This window comes from Pteropus medius, unplaced genomic scaffold (assembly GCF_902729225.1).
Source record: "Pteropus medius unplaced genomic scaffold, Ma_sr-lr_union100, whole genome shotgun sequence".
Taxonomy (NCBI): Eukaryota; Metazoa; Chordata; class Mammalia; order Chiroptera; family Pteropodidae; genus Pteropus; species Pteropus medius.
The window spans coordinates 5,995,584-6,008,981 of record NW_024340692.1 but is presented as its reverse complement, the minus strand read 5'-3'; the positions used below and the strand labels follow the sequence as shown (position 1 = coordinate 6,008,981).

Sequence of the window (13,398 nt, the reverse complement as noted above, 5' to 3'; positions counted from 1 at the left end):
GTATCAGTCAGAACTGAAGTTAAAAATTTTATTTCATCATCATCATCATCATCATCATCATGTTGGAGGGGTCACAAAGGACACCAGAAATGTGTGGTATTCTCCAGTGTGATTTCATTACACAAGCAATTATATTAAACCTATTATGGTCAGTTCGCTGTCTTGAGTTGTATATGGCATGAACACTATGACATTCAAGTATTCAAGCTCTTTACTCAGTTTGTTCCTGTACCACATAGAACACTTATATTTCCAAAAAAAAAAAAAAAGTAAAATAAGAAGCATAAGTTTTTGTCACTTCCCTCCAATGCTGATGAATCTATATTCTTTTCCTTTCAAACTTTTTTCCCCCTCCCTTCCTTCCTTTTATGTGCTTTGACTTTGTTAATTAATAGCAATCCAGAGGGGAGCTTTCCTAAGTGTTTCTGCATCTCGAGTAGCATTCCCACTGTTTCTTTTTTTCATTTAGCACAAAGGCTGCAGCTAACTGAAACAAGTAACACCATAAAATTAATCATTACCTATGTTCATCATTCATATATTCAATATGCACAGAGCCTCTCCTATTAGCCAGACACAATAATAGTAGCTAAGGATTTAAAAATAGATGATTCTGTATTAGTTTCTTAGGGCTTCATAAAATACAGTAAACAAGATGGTTTATAGCAACAAATTTATTCTTTTATAGTTCTGGAGGACAGAATACTGAAATAAAGGTACAAACAGGGCCAAGATTCCTCTGAAGACCTTAGGGAAAAATCCTTCCCTGCCTCTTCCAGCTTCTGGTGGTTTCAAAAGATTTGGGGTGATTTTTTGTTTGCCCGTTTTGTCCTCATCTTTACTTGGCCTTCTTTGAAGGATTTAGGGCTCACCATAATCCAGTATAACCTCACCTCCATTTAACTATTATATCTGCAAAGACCTTATCGCCAAATAAGGTCACATTCTGAGGTTCCTGGTAGACATGAATTTTGAGGGATGCTTTTCAGGCTTGTACAGATATCCAACAAGCTGTTCTCCTTGGGTTATTCCCATGTATTTAATCAAACTTTAATTTGGTTGATTAACTCCCCGTTAGAATCTACCACAGAGTGTCCTCCATAAAATTCTTTGCTAATTAAAACTCATAAAAGAGGGTAGGCTCAGCTTCCAGTAGCCTACCTGGCATACCTTCATGACGGAGGACCATTAAGTGATGACTAAGAAGCTAGATGTGTCACTGGGATACTAAAATGAATTTTGTTACATCAATTACTTGGGTTTACAATGATTGGTTAAGTAGAATATCTCTTGAATTGCCACAATGTGTAGTTTTGTCCATTCATTTTAAGTAACTAAGAATCACAGAATTCTTACATTTTAGAACTAGGTAATGGTTTTGAGATAAAATAACCTATCATTTTGTAGATGAGACAAACCAGAGGGAATGCGTATGTTCATTAGCTAATTAGGGACAGAACCAATAGAACAAATGTTCCCCAATTCTTCGCTCAGCTTTCAAATTAGACTTTTCATGTTTATTAATATAATTTTCATTATGTTTCCATCTGAACACACTTTAGCTCTTTATCCTAAAGAAAACATAATGTCACTATATTAATTACATCTCTGAAAAACGTATACAAGAAGGACACTTCTCTTTCTACAACCTTGTTTATCTGTCTCTGCTCCATGAGTAGTCTATGAATCTTAAGTGTTAGTAAAAATTCTGGATGTAAAAATAATATTGAGCTTTACATAGTAATGTCCAAAGTTCCTCTAATTGTATCTATAGACATGATATGTTCAGTTAAACATAAGACAATTTTAAATTATAAATCTTGAACAGTATAATGAAGCTTTTCCCCAGTAAAAAGAACAAAAAAAAAAATACGTCTGCTTCTTTATTCGTGCACCATGAAACTTCTTATTCACTTCAATTCTGCATTTACACAAAAGTGCTGTAATAAAATATCTGTACACTACTTCTGTTACAAATATAGATAATATTTAAAGTGACTTTATATATTCTAATGTAGGAGTTTCACGCTCTAAAATGGGAACGAACACATGATAATTCCTCACCAGTTGTCTCAATAAACAGCTCCATCTGTTTCGCTTAGTTTTAAACTATTGTATTATAAGATGTTAATATAAGGCAATGAAGTGAAGTTATGTTGATCCTCTTAATTTTCTATCAATTTTCTAATGGCATACAACCAAAATAATTACTAACACATTGCTTTTTTCTCTGTCATTAAGATTAATACTAACTGAAAACCAATTGCACAGCACGCTAACAGATTTTTAGTGTTGCATCAGTTAAAACTAGCACTAAAGACTCCGAGATGTCTTCTATGTTCCTCCATAGTTAGCTCGGCTGCTTTCTAGAGAAACAACAGTCAATAGAGGGTAACATCTTCATTTTACTTATAGAAACATGGAAATTTTTTTATAACAGGTCGAAAATGAAAATCATCATCGAGATGTGCATTAAATGTTTTCTTTACAAACTTAGGGACATTTCTTTAGATATTCACTCTTTACTCAATCTTAGAAACCCACTTTAAGAGGAAAATATGTAAGTATATATTAGAAGTGGAGAGATGAGATTTTCTATAATACTCAAAATTTTTAAATACTGAGTTCTATAAAAGACTTTTATTAGGATTTTTTTTTTTTTTTTTTAGTTAGAAATAAGGAGAGTGGATGGATTGAGAAAATGAGGCATTTTTATAAAACTCAATTTTCTTCTTTATTTTTCATTTTTCACCCCAATGTACTGAAGCCATTTCTCTTAGGGTAGCTTTAGAATTAATTTTTCTTAGTCTACTAACCAGTTTAGCACATCGTAATTTTTGCCCATGTGACTATAAATGCCAGCTACCTTCATGAAGAAAGACCGGATTTAACTATGCATAAACCTCTGAGTTTATGTTCATGATATGCAAGAAGAAAGGAAAAAATGATGCTAGGCTGTAAGAAAATCATTTCCATAGGAGAGAAACAAACTTAAAATGGTATTTTTTCCCCCACAGTTTGAAGAGCATGAAGAACACAGCATGGGAAAGTCATCCACAAGACCAGTTCATTCTTTGTACAGTGAGGGGTTGAGTTGGCTCAATTCTGGCAGCCGCTTCAGGAGAGAATCATCAGAGTGACAGTGCCTTTTGTCCGCTTAAGGATGGCAACGGCTTCTTCATGGGTTAGCCCTTCTAGACTCTGCCCATTGACAGCGATGATCTGATCACCCCTTTTTAGACGCCCATCTTCAGAGGCAGCTCCCTGCAATTATAAAGTAGGCTTGTTTACTTCTCAAAAAATGCTGCTTCCAAAAAATGCTACACAACAGAAAAAGATCTAAATAAGAATTTAAACTGCTCTGCATGTACACACACATTACTCTCATTGCTCCATGGGTGCTCCACAGCCATTACACAATAATGAACATATACAAAGGAGGCATTGCTCCTAAATGGTTTTAGCACTGAAATTCTTATTTGAGAATTTAGCAGTCAATAGATTAGTTGGATTTTTTTTTTTTGTCTGTTCAGCACAGCAGGTAGGAACTCAAATTAATAGAGAATATTTGGGAGTTTGCCTAGTAGGAATGATTTCATAGAGTCCAGGATGTTTTATCCTACAAAGATGACCTACAGAAAGAAAACAAAAGATTAGCTAGAAACAAAAGTGGTTTTATAGGAGAATGGCATGAAAAGCATGAAACCCAAAGGTATGCAGAAGCATAAAGCCCACATGCATGTTGATAAGAGCAGGACATGGCACAAGTCCTGCTAATTTTAATTCTAATTCTTTCTGTGATTTAATAAAGGCAGCTCAAGCTTGTTGGTTTTTTACTTCCCAAAGGTAGAGGGGCTCTTCATATTTTTTATGGGCCCTAAATGATTAAGATTAAATGCAGACATCGCTGTCTAAAAAAGAACCCCATCATAAGGCATGTTTATGGCAGGCAATTATGCAATTAAATATAAGATTAAAATATGGAAAAGTTAATGAGGAATCCATAATGATGAAATTCTTAAAATATGTTCTAACTAGCATGCCTTAAATAAGTTGTTCCAAGGCTGAGGAAAAGGACTGCATGATTCTTCTATTCACTGGAAAATGCTGTTTGTATTTTTGGACACACCGATGGCTTTTAAGTCTCATTAATTAAGCCTATTGTTTGACTGCTGTAGCTATAGCACTTTAAATTGGTTAAAAAACTATATTTTACAAAATAATAGAACAAAATCTCCATTCGTAGGCACTTTATAGGACCACTGCACTAATCTCAAGCCCTTGCATCAAATCTTTTAATAGGTTCGATATGTTTTGTTCCTCTGCACTGTAAAACTTTGAGATCCTAGATTTTCTCTTGTAGAAAATTTTGTTCAATTTTGTAGCTCCTAACTATATATTAACAATAATTATTTGGGTTTAAAATATTTTAATAGCTTCATCAATGTTGTAATAACTTTATTCTTATTCTAAACAATCTTAACATAGAACATGTTATTACATAATTACAACTATATACTAAATGGTTTTCCTTTCTTTATTGAATGCTCTGGTTGCAAATGCTGACTTATTGTAGGTAACAGCTTCTAGATACTCTTCAAAAATTTTTAGTTATTATTTTTCTATATTATTTAATGAAATTAAACTGCAAAATAAATGCCCTATTAGTTAATCTGCAAATCTATTTATGTACTTTTCTGTGCTTGTTTTATATTTTGTAACAACAAAAAAATGCAAAGAAAAAGAAATGCCAGCACTTTACAGCATAAGTATTTAAAATGTTCCATTTTCAAAAGACATTCAATCATATGCAACTTGTTTTCAAAGGAAAAAAAAAATCAGGTGTTACTGTCTAAAGTTCATTAATATTTTCATGTATATGGTCAAAAATTCCTATGGAATTTCAATTTGAGCCTATTTTCCTTTAAACATAACTAAACCTCAAACTGGACAAAAATATTTAATGACGTTCCTGTAGGGAGTTCCAAAAGAAAACGATCAACTGTTAACCATTTGGCGTTACCTCAGGCCACAAACTAATAAGCCAGCTGCTGACCACTGTTAATGAATGTTTAGGGGGGAGGGTGGATAAAATCTGCAAGCTTACCTTTGCAAATACTGTTTTAACATAAATGGGTAAGTCTCCATGAGGGCTGCCGTATCCTCCTACTATACTGAAGCCTAAGCCATCTGGTCCTCGGTCTAATGTAATAGACTTGCACTGAGGAGGTCTACAGTAAAAAGAAGGAAAAAAGAGTTTGGGGATGTAAAAAAAAAAATAGATACTGTGAATCGGTAAGTTATGAATTATCTGACATTCACCTAGAACTAGTATCATTCTCTGTGTTACTGACAGTGAGTTAATGACGGGTAATTTGGGGATGTTTGACAAGTCAGTCAGTGTATGCTGTGATCAGTATTTTAAATTTAAGAAATCTAATAAAATTCTATTTAACATCTTAATTCTATTATTCATTTACGGTTTTCTTAAACTAACATATTCACAGGATGTTCTCGTTGCATGGAGAAGCTTATTCTTTTTCCAGTTTATTTAAAGTGAGAGGGCTAAAGTGCAAAGGACCATCATGGAATAAGTCATAAACATCAGTATTCCCGAGTTCAGAGAGAAAAATCGATTATAAACAATGTAAAATGTGCATCAAATTATTTAAAAATTCTAATATGCTATCTTCTCCTTCTTTTATGTTCTAATTCTTCTGTACTCAAATATTAGATAACTGTGATTTTTTTTAATCTAAAAGATGATTTATTAAATGAGTAGGCAATGGTGAACTTTTTAAAAGGACAGATCTTACTTGCTCCTTGTCACATACGGTAGTGACATCAAGGCTATAATGAATGTACCCTTGAAAACCTGAGCTGAAAATGTGGGATGGGTAGTGGCATGCCTTTCTCTCTATCGTTAATAAACTAAATCCATGCCGTAATTATTTAACAGTTTAAAAACACTTGGTTTTCATATTTCATACCTCATCTCCTATTATTTCACCTTTATGTGAGTGGTAGGAACATACAAACCATAATATATGAGCTCACCCTAAATCATCTTGAAATATACTGCTTGATGTCAACCCAGTAAAAGAAAGACTGGAATTGGCAGGCTCTTGCTGATGACCTGTGACCACACTCACATCTCCTCCAGCAACCACCTGTGTATAGGAGAAATATAAAGAGAAAAAACATATGGTCACGTGGCTAGGAAGACATCAGTAATTTTTCTTCGAAAAGAGTATTTGGATTAAGACATGTATTTTATTATTGTCCACTTAATCATTTCCGTTAACATAATATACAGCCAAAGAGAAAGAAATTTCACATGGTCCACAGGCCTCTTCAACTGACAATAAAAAATACTCTACTAATTCATTCTACCAAGTTCTTTGATGTTTTTCAAACATGGTCTCCTATGCAATTAATTTTTAAAGGTCTTTAGAATACAAGCCACTCACACCACTTAAAATTCTAGCAACTGATCATTTACTGCTAAGACCTTGTATTTTCCCCTTAGATATAAAGTGTGAAATGATAAATGTATCAAGATAAACCAGACAGAACGTGTTTCCTAAATACTTTCTTAGAACTCTCAATGTAATCATTTATGCATAAAGGAAATATTAAATAAAATAATAGCAGGAGATATAAGCATTTTTATTGCTTTAACAGCAAATCTCATGTGTCCTCAAGCTACCTATATTCTGAATAGTGCTTAGAATAAAAACCTTACCTGCATTTCAATGGAACCGGAGGCATTTTTTAGTAAGTTAACTGCTTGGGTGTGAGTCATCCCCTCAGTGGATGTGCCACAGATAGTAACAATCCTGTCCCCAACCTGCAAGGGAAAGGAAGAGCCATCTGCTAAAGCAGCCATGGAGAGAGTGACACTGAGACCTGCACAATCATTTCTTTCTCTACCTTGCACATCACATACATGCTGTTATCAGCAATGGAAATATACCCAAGGGGATGACTAATTCCAAGGAGCAGCAAGCACAAAAAGAAGCTGCACATGATGACTGACTCCACAGTCTCTGGGGGAGAGGGGAAATCATTCTTCCCTTCATTTCTCTTTGGTAAGACATGGCTTCCTATTAAGAGAATAAAATATCTGATGTCATTTGGAAACAAGAGTTTCTCTGGACGTTATTATTATATACATTAGATGTGACTCTAAGGCAGGGGTGTGCAAACTGCTGCCCAAAAGCCACGTCTGGCCCACTGCTTGTTCTTGTTAATGAAATCTGCTTGGAAGACAGCCATGCTCATCTGGGTGCTTTCATGGAGCAGAACTGAGTAGTTGTAACGGAAATCTGTATGTCCCACAAAGTTTAAAAAATGCACATTTTGTCCATCACAGAAAAAAATTTCTGACCCCTGTGCTATGTGTAACAATCAACTTTTGAGTGCTGGTCATAAATTTCGATATCAAAGGAGACTGAACCATTCCCAATTTAGAGACAATTTACACTAAGGGGTGGTTATATTTCAGAGATCCTTTTGACATAAGGCCACACAGATTTTAGAACTTTCACCTCATACTGGTGTTTTGAAACACTCTTTTCTGTGAACTTCTTCCATAGAGTTTCAAACAAGTAAAAAATATTAAGAAACAACAGTAAGTCTTCCCATTTCATTTACTTGCAAATTTGCACATAATAGAAAAAATTCTTCTCTCTCAATTTTCTTTACCTTTTAAGCAAAGTAAGCCCTGCCATGGTTGGATTTGCTGATTCAAGAGCAGATACATTTAAAACGACCTGTGACAGGTGACCGAATTCAAAGGGTCTATCAAAACTTCTGCCAGATTTGCAAGGGCTACTAGAGCTGTTAGTAAAACCTACTCTGAGTTTCTGGGTCTGAGCTGCAACTCCATTTGGGTGCATCATTGCAATAAATATAGGAACATCCCCAAGTGGGCTGCCCACTCCTCCAGCAATGCTGATTCCCAGTGAGTCAGCAGGCCCCTGTAATGGAAGAGAGAGAATATTTTGGTCAATGTGATATTTTTAATTGACTTGGTTTCATTGGCACAATATTCTATAGTTTAATCTGATCCTCTAGGTATGAGAGTGAAAAATGAAGCTCAAGAAAACTGCATTGCTTTATTTGACACAGGTCCTTAGTGTGATTTGGGAAAATAACCATCTATTTAGGAAGTAAAAGAAATCAAAATATGGTTAATTGAAAATCATGTTGTAGGATGGATGAAGAACAGGCAGTGATGAAGTGAAAGGGCACAGCTTCTGGAGTCAGAGAGACCCATGTTCAAAGCCAGGAACTCACACACACGAACGCTAGGACCTGGAACAAGTCCACGTCTCTCAATGCATCCCTAGATCTTCACTGACAAAGAGGAGATTACAGTGCCGTTCACCAAGGACAACAGTGAACATTAAATGAGATGGTGATGGCACAGAGTATCTACAAGAGCATTCAGCACATAGTAAAGGCTCAATAAATTGTAGTTGTTTTTATTTTTCTCTTATGCACAGCAGTCAGGGGAATTTGTTCTAGGAGAACTGAAAAGATCTGTTGAAGGCAAAGTCTTACTTAATATTATGAGAAGTGAGAGTTTGGGCATTATTTTGTGTGGGGCTGAACTGATGCCATTTTTGGCAACACAGAATATGCCAAAAATGATTTTTCAAACAAGGTACTATGATCAGGAAATTCAGCAGGGACTGCATTGTACTATTTCTACTGTGTATAATATATTATTTTTCACGTGGTACCATAAAAAGGTAAGACAACTAATAGGAAAATATATATGCAGATGCCTCAAGTCAATAGTTTGCATTCTTTTCTTTCCCCCAAGTTACCTTTTTTATTTCAACTGTTCTTAATCCCTGTATTTCAGAAGCCACTATAAAAGTGAAAAAGATAAAATATGGTTATTAAAGCATTTTTTATGTTCATTTAAATTTAAGTCAATGTCTGGAGCTGGATGGGACTAAATGGGATATCCTAATTTTTTTTGAAAGCATTCTCAAAATTGTCAGTACACATGATTAAATCTCTTATATAAGAACTCTTTATTTCTTCAGCTGAACAAAACACACATACCATTCATTTCTTCCTTCTTGTTTTAAACACTGATTATATAACTGTATAATCCACTTTGAATGAATCGAGGACAGAATGTGCTTTGGATATAAAGACACGTGTGTGCAGCTGAGAGGAATAAAGTCATGAGTGCATTAAAAAGAATTCATGGTCTTAAGCACCTAAATTTCTAGAATATTAGTCAAATTTCAAACAGAGAATGCCATATGGTTAGTTTCTTCAATTTGAACAACTTTCAACCAATGCTCCAAGCCAAAAAAAACCCTCTGCATCATGATTTCATGTAATTATAACACAGGAAGATCATATTAATTTTCTCAATCAAAATTTTTGCAATCTTTATGGAAAAAGAAGGCTTCACTTAATGGCATCTTCTGGTTTATTGGTGTTATATTAAACAGAGAAAGGAGATAAAAATCAAATACACCAAAAGGCTTAGTAAGAAAAAAATTACAGACTCCCGATTCTAATGTTTAGTATGTCTTGTAGGGTAAACATCAAATGGGAAAAGCTGTCATAGGCACAGCTTCACATTATTCAGAATTTTTGCCAACACACATCTTTGCACCTGTATTAAGACATGAAATGATTTGGGAGAAAGACAGCTCAGAGCTAAATTAAAATGGCCAAAATTCAAAACAGTAAATCATTCTTAAAACATCAAACTATTCTTACATGCATTCTTCTTTGAGCTACTTTCCAGTGACTCAGATGTACTGGATCCAGAAAGTGGAAAAGTGAATGATGACAGGCTGCCTTCACTCATCTACAAATACAAAACAATGACATTAGAAAGTTTTGGAAGTAATGATAGCCCCTTATTTCAGAATTTAATTATTTTAATGCATCCAGAGAGAAATACCTGTTAAGTAACATTGCACTTGATAATTTAATGGGCAATTTAAACAGTTTCTACTAATTTATTTTTCTTTTGAAGGAAGAATTTGCCTAGTAACCTAAATAAATTGAAGCTAAAAGGATGGATGAAATTGATTCCAACCCTAGAGTATCTAAAATTTTAGTGGACTTTCATAATCTCATTTAAGCTAATCCTCTCTAAATTTAAGTTGATGCTATACATAGATGGGGACTTAAAAAATGGTAGACTTAGGACCAGTCCACAGGAAACTGATGGTCATTAAGGGGTGAGTAAGGGCTCTTTAAGGACAGGTTGATGAAAATGGTCTTGGACCATTAAGACTGAGAAGGGCCTTGTCAAATGACTTAACTACATAACACCACATTTTTATACATGGTGGTGAGCATCTATAGTTCACCCACATGAGACTTTTTCAGTTGAATACTGATTGATAAATGTCTGTTATAAAATAGTTTAAAAATATATTATCTTGGTAGGCTTTTATATATTAATTAACTTTCGAGATTATGAAAAAAAAGAATCATGTCAGAAAAGAAATTGAGTTCCTTAGAATACTTATAAACTACTCAAGAACTATACCTTGTTTATCTGTCCACTTTCAGCTCTTGCTCTTCTCTATATCAAACTCTGCACTCCACTGTGTTAAGCTGCCAGAGGGCTAGGCCTGTGTTCATGACTCACAGACTCTGGACAGACTCACAGTCAGGGACATCTTTGAGCTCCTTTTGGAATGTGGACTGCATCACTCTGATGAATCCCATAGCTACCTACCTGGCTGCTTTGAGAAGGCCTTCTCTCTGAATGGAATGGACCAGCTTTGATTCTTCCAACTTCCAAAGTCACTGTACCTAGGGAACACTGGAAAGGCAACCGGTTGCTTTATGGAAGTGTTTAAATAAGATGCTACGGTCATCTTTACGAGTACATTTTACTCTTCGAAACAGTTTTTGAAAGGCATATTCCTTTTGGAATTTCCATAGGCAAGGATAGCTCCAATGCTTTGTAGAAAAGATGCTTTTCTAAAACATTAAGACTAGCAGCAGAAGCAACACCAGCAAGTGTCTGTCTACTGAGCTCATACATTTACATGGAGACTTTTTCTGTTAAGGTACTGAGAAATTCAGAATTGAGAATTATCTCAGGAAAAACACTGATTTAGATGGGCCAAATGAACTAAATAGTTCAGATTTTAAAAAACGAAACAAAAACAATAAAACAACTTGTTTTGCCATTAATGGCGGAGGAACTCAGATAACTGGGTAAACTGTTGTTTCACTGTACCTGAATAAACCTATTATATAATACTTAAATAAGCCATATTGCTATAAACACAAAAGAACTGAAGACAATTTCCCTTTGGCCCTTTGCGGGAAAGGCATTACTACATTACAGGCATGCAAGAAATGCTGTATAGTCTCACGTGGAAGTAGCACAAAAAGGTATTTGAGATATTGGTTTTTGCAGTTAGACATACTAGTTTAAATCAGACTATGTGATAAACTAGCTGTGTGACCTTGGTAGACGTCTACCTTGATAAGACTTTTACTCTGTATTTGTAAAATAGAGACCCTTATAGGTTGTTGTGATAAGACAGTTCACGTATAATGCTTATGAGTGTCTAGCACAAAGTAGCATTTATATAAATATTGGCACTGATATTATCATGTTGCTTCTGATAGGGGTTTCAAGAGATATATTACTCTTAAACATGTTGATCATGAATCAAATTCTGAACGGTCAAACATTACCTGCAATATCTATAAGTTGTTTTTTTGTTTCTTTTGGGGAAACAGGAACTTATCAAACCCTTCTTGAATCTATTTATACTTCCAGCTTACAGAACTGCAGCGGTTAACAAATTCCAAACATTAATTATTCACTGTGTAAAGTTATGTCTCTTTCATCTACCTATAAAATGTCTTTCAAACTTCGAGTATCTATTATTATAAAAATTATTATGTTAATTTTTCTGCTACAAAAGCAACTTATCCTCAAAAATATTTTGAAAATAAAGAAGGAAAACAAAGGATTCCATAGTTCCAATAATTATCTCATCATTTTTGTTAAAAGACTTACTATAAGATTTTATTTTATACAATTGTTTCTACGCTATAGATACAATTGTCTCATATTCTCCGCAAGTTTTTTCATATTAGTTATCCTGAACATCATTACAGACGGATATGTTTGCCATGACCTTTGCTATATACCAAAGTATGTATAGTTATGTCAACTGTATTGCTTCCAGTTTTCCTACTATTACAAATAACACTGCAATGAACCTTATGTGCATGAAGTTTTTTGTGTATTGAGGATTATTTCCTACTGAAATAGGTTGCCTACTTATATCTTATTTGAGAAAACGTTTTAAGTGAAGTCAGTACTTATTTCACTGTGGTAGCTCGATGTTAAATTCTCTTTTTTCTATTTTCTGGCACACTATTAATTTGGCATTTGATTTTTACCTTTAGCAAAGCAGCAACAGCTTCCTGGGTGGCATTCCGGACGTCTTCTCCATTCACTATTAATATCTGGTCTCCCTGCATCAGTCTTCCATCAGCATCTGCAATTCCTCCTTTGACGATGTCTGACACAAAAACCCCAGTGTCATTTCTGCAAACATAAGTTTGAATTTCAACATTATTTTTCTCAACTGTAATGCAATGCTTATTTAATAAAAAGCTTACATTTCTTAAGTGAAATTTTTTACTTCTGTTTCTATGACTTTAAAATTTTGTTTTCAGAGCAACACTGGGGCAACATTAGAATTAATCTTTGTGATAAATAATAGTGTATGGCTTATAATATTCCATAACATATTTATTCAACGATCGGATACTGTGAGCAGAAGTGGCTACTATCATATTCATTTTATGGGTCACGCAGCTACTGAATGGCAAAAATGGGACTTACGAGTCAGTCCTTGCGTGCTAAGTCTATTGTTCTTTTTATACCATGAAGAAGGCTTAAATAGCTATTGATCTTATCACTAACATCATTAACATTATTGAAAATTAATAACAAATGTGTATCTCAAGCTAAAACCATTTGTTACCTGAAACTTAAGTATCACTGTTGTGATGTCTTTTATTTTAAATCATTATTTCATACAAGATAGATTCATGCAAAATGAACAAATACTAATCTTATTCCACTCTTTCTTTAATCCACAAAATCATAAATAAACCAACAACTTCTTGTTAAGATACAAAGGTAACTGTAAATAGAAATGTGTAGTGAAACTGAATTGCATCGCTTTTCTTGCCAAGGTTGTGATCTCGAAGAAGCCATTTTATGATCTGATCCTCTGCTTTCCCATCTTTAGAATGAAGGTGATGGAACTTACTGGATTATATATTTGTTAATATTACTTATATATATTTAATAAATGAGGTACTGAATTTATGCATATTCACCAACCCACCACCCCAGCCTCT

General features: G+C 34.3%; 1 protein-coding gene across 9 annotated transcripts in view; it reads right to left on the bottom strand.

Moving 5' to 3' along the window:
- Positions 1-656: 656 nt before the first annotated feature.
- Positions 657-13,398, bottom strand: part of MPDZ (multiple PDZ domain crumbs cell polarity complex component) — a 146,209-nt gene continuing 133,467 nt past the window's right edge. For 8 of the 9 annotated variants that reach the window (XM_039877139.1, XM_039877363.1, XM_039877495.1 and 5 more), the window contains 9 exons: positions 12,427-12,574; positions 10,733-10,819; positions 9,757-9,847; positions 8,838-8,881; positions 7,860-7,982; positions 6,746-6,850; positions 6,058-6,170; positions 5,108-5,231; positions 2,386-3,264 (listed from right to left, as the gene is read on the bottom strand). In XM_039877139.1, the coding sequence (XP_039733073.1) occupies positions 3,118-3,264; positions 5,108-5,231; positions 6,058-6,170; positions 6,746-6,850; positions 7,860-7,982; positions 8,838-8,881; positions 9,757-9,847; positions 10,733-10,819; positions 12,427-12,574 (982 nt within the window). In that variant the 3' untranslated portion in view covers positions 2,386-3,117. Of the gene's footprint in view, positions 3,265-5,107; positions 5,232-6,057; positions 6,171-6,745; positions 6,851-7,859; positions 7,983-8,837; positions 8,882-9,756; positions 9,848-10,732; positions 10,820-12,426; positions 12,575-13,398 lie in introns of all 9 variants that reach the window. The other variant, XM_039877000.1, reaches the window with a different exon arrangement.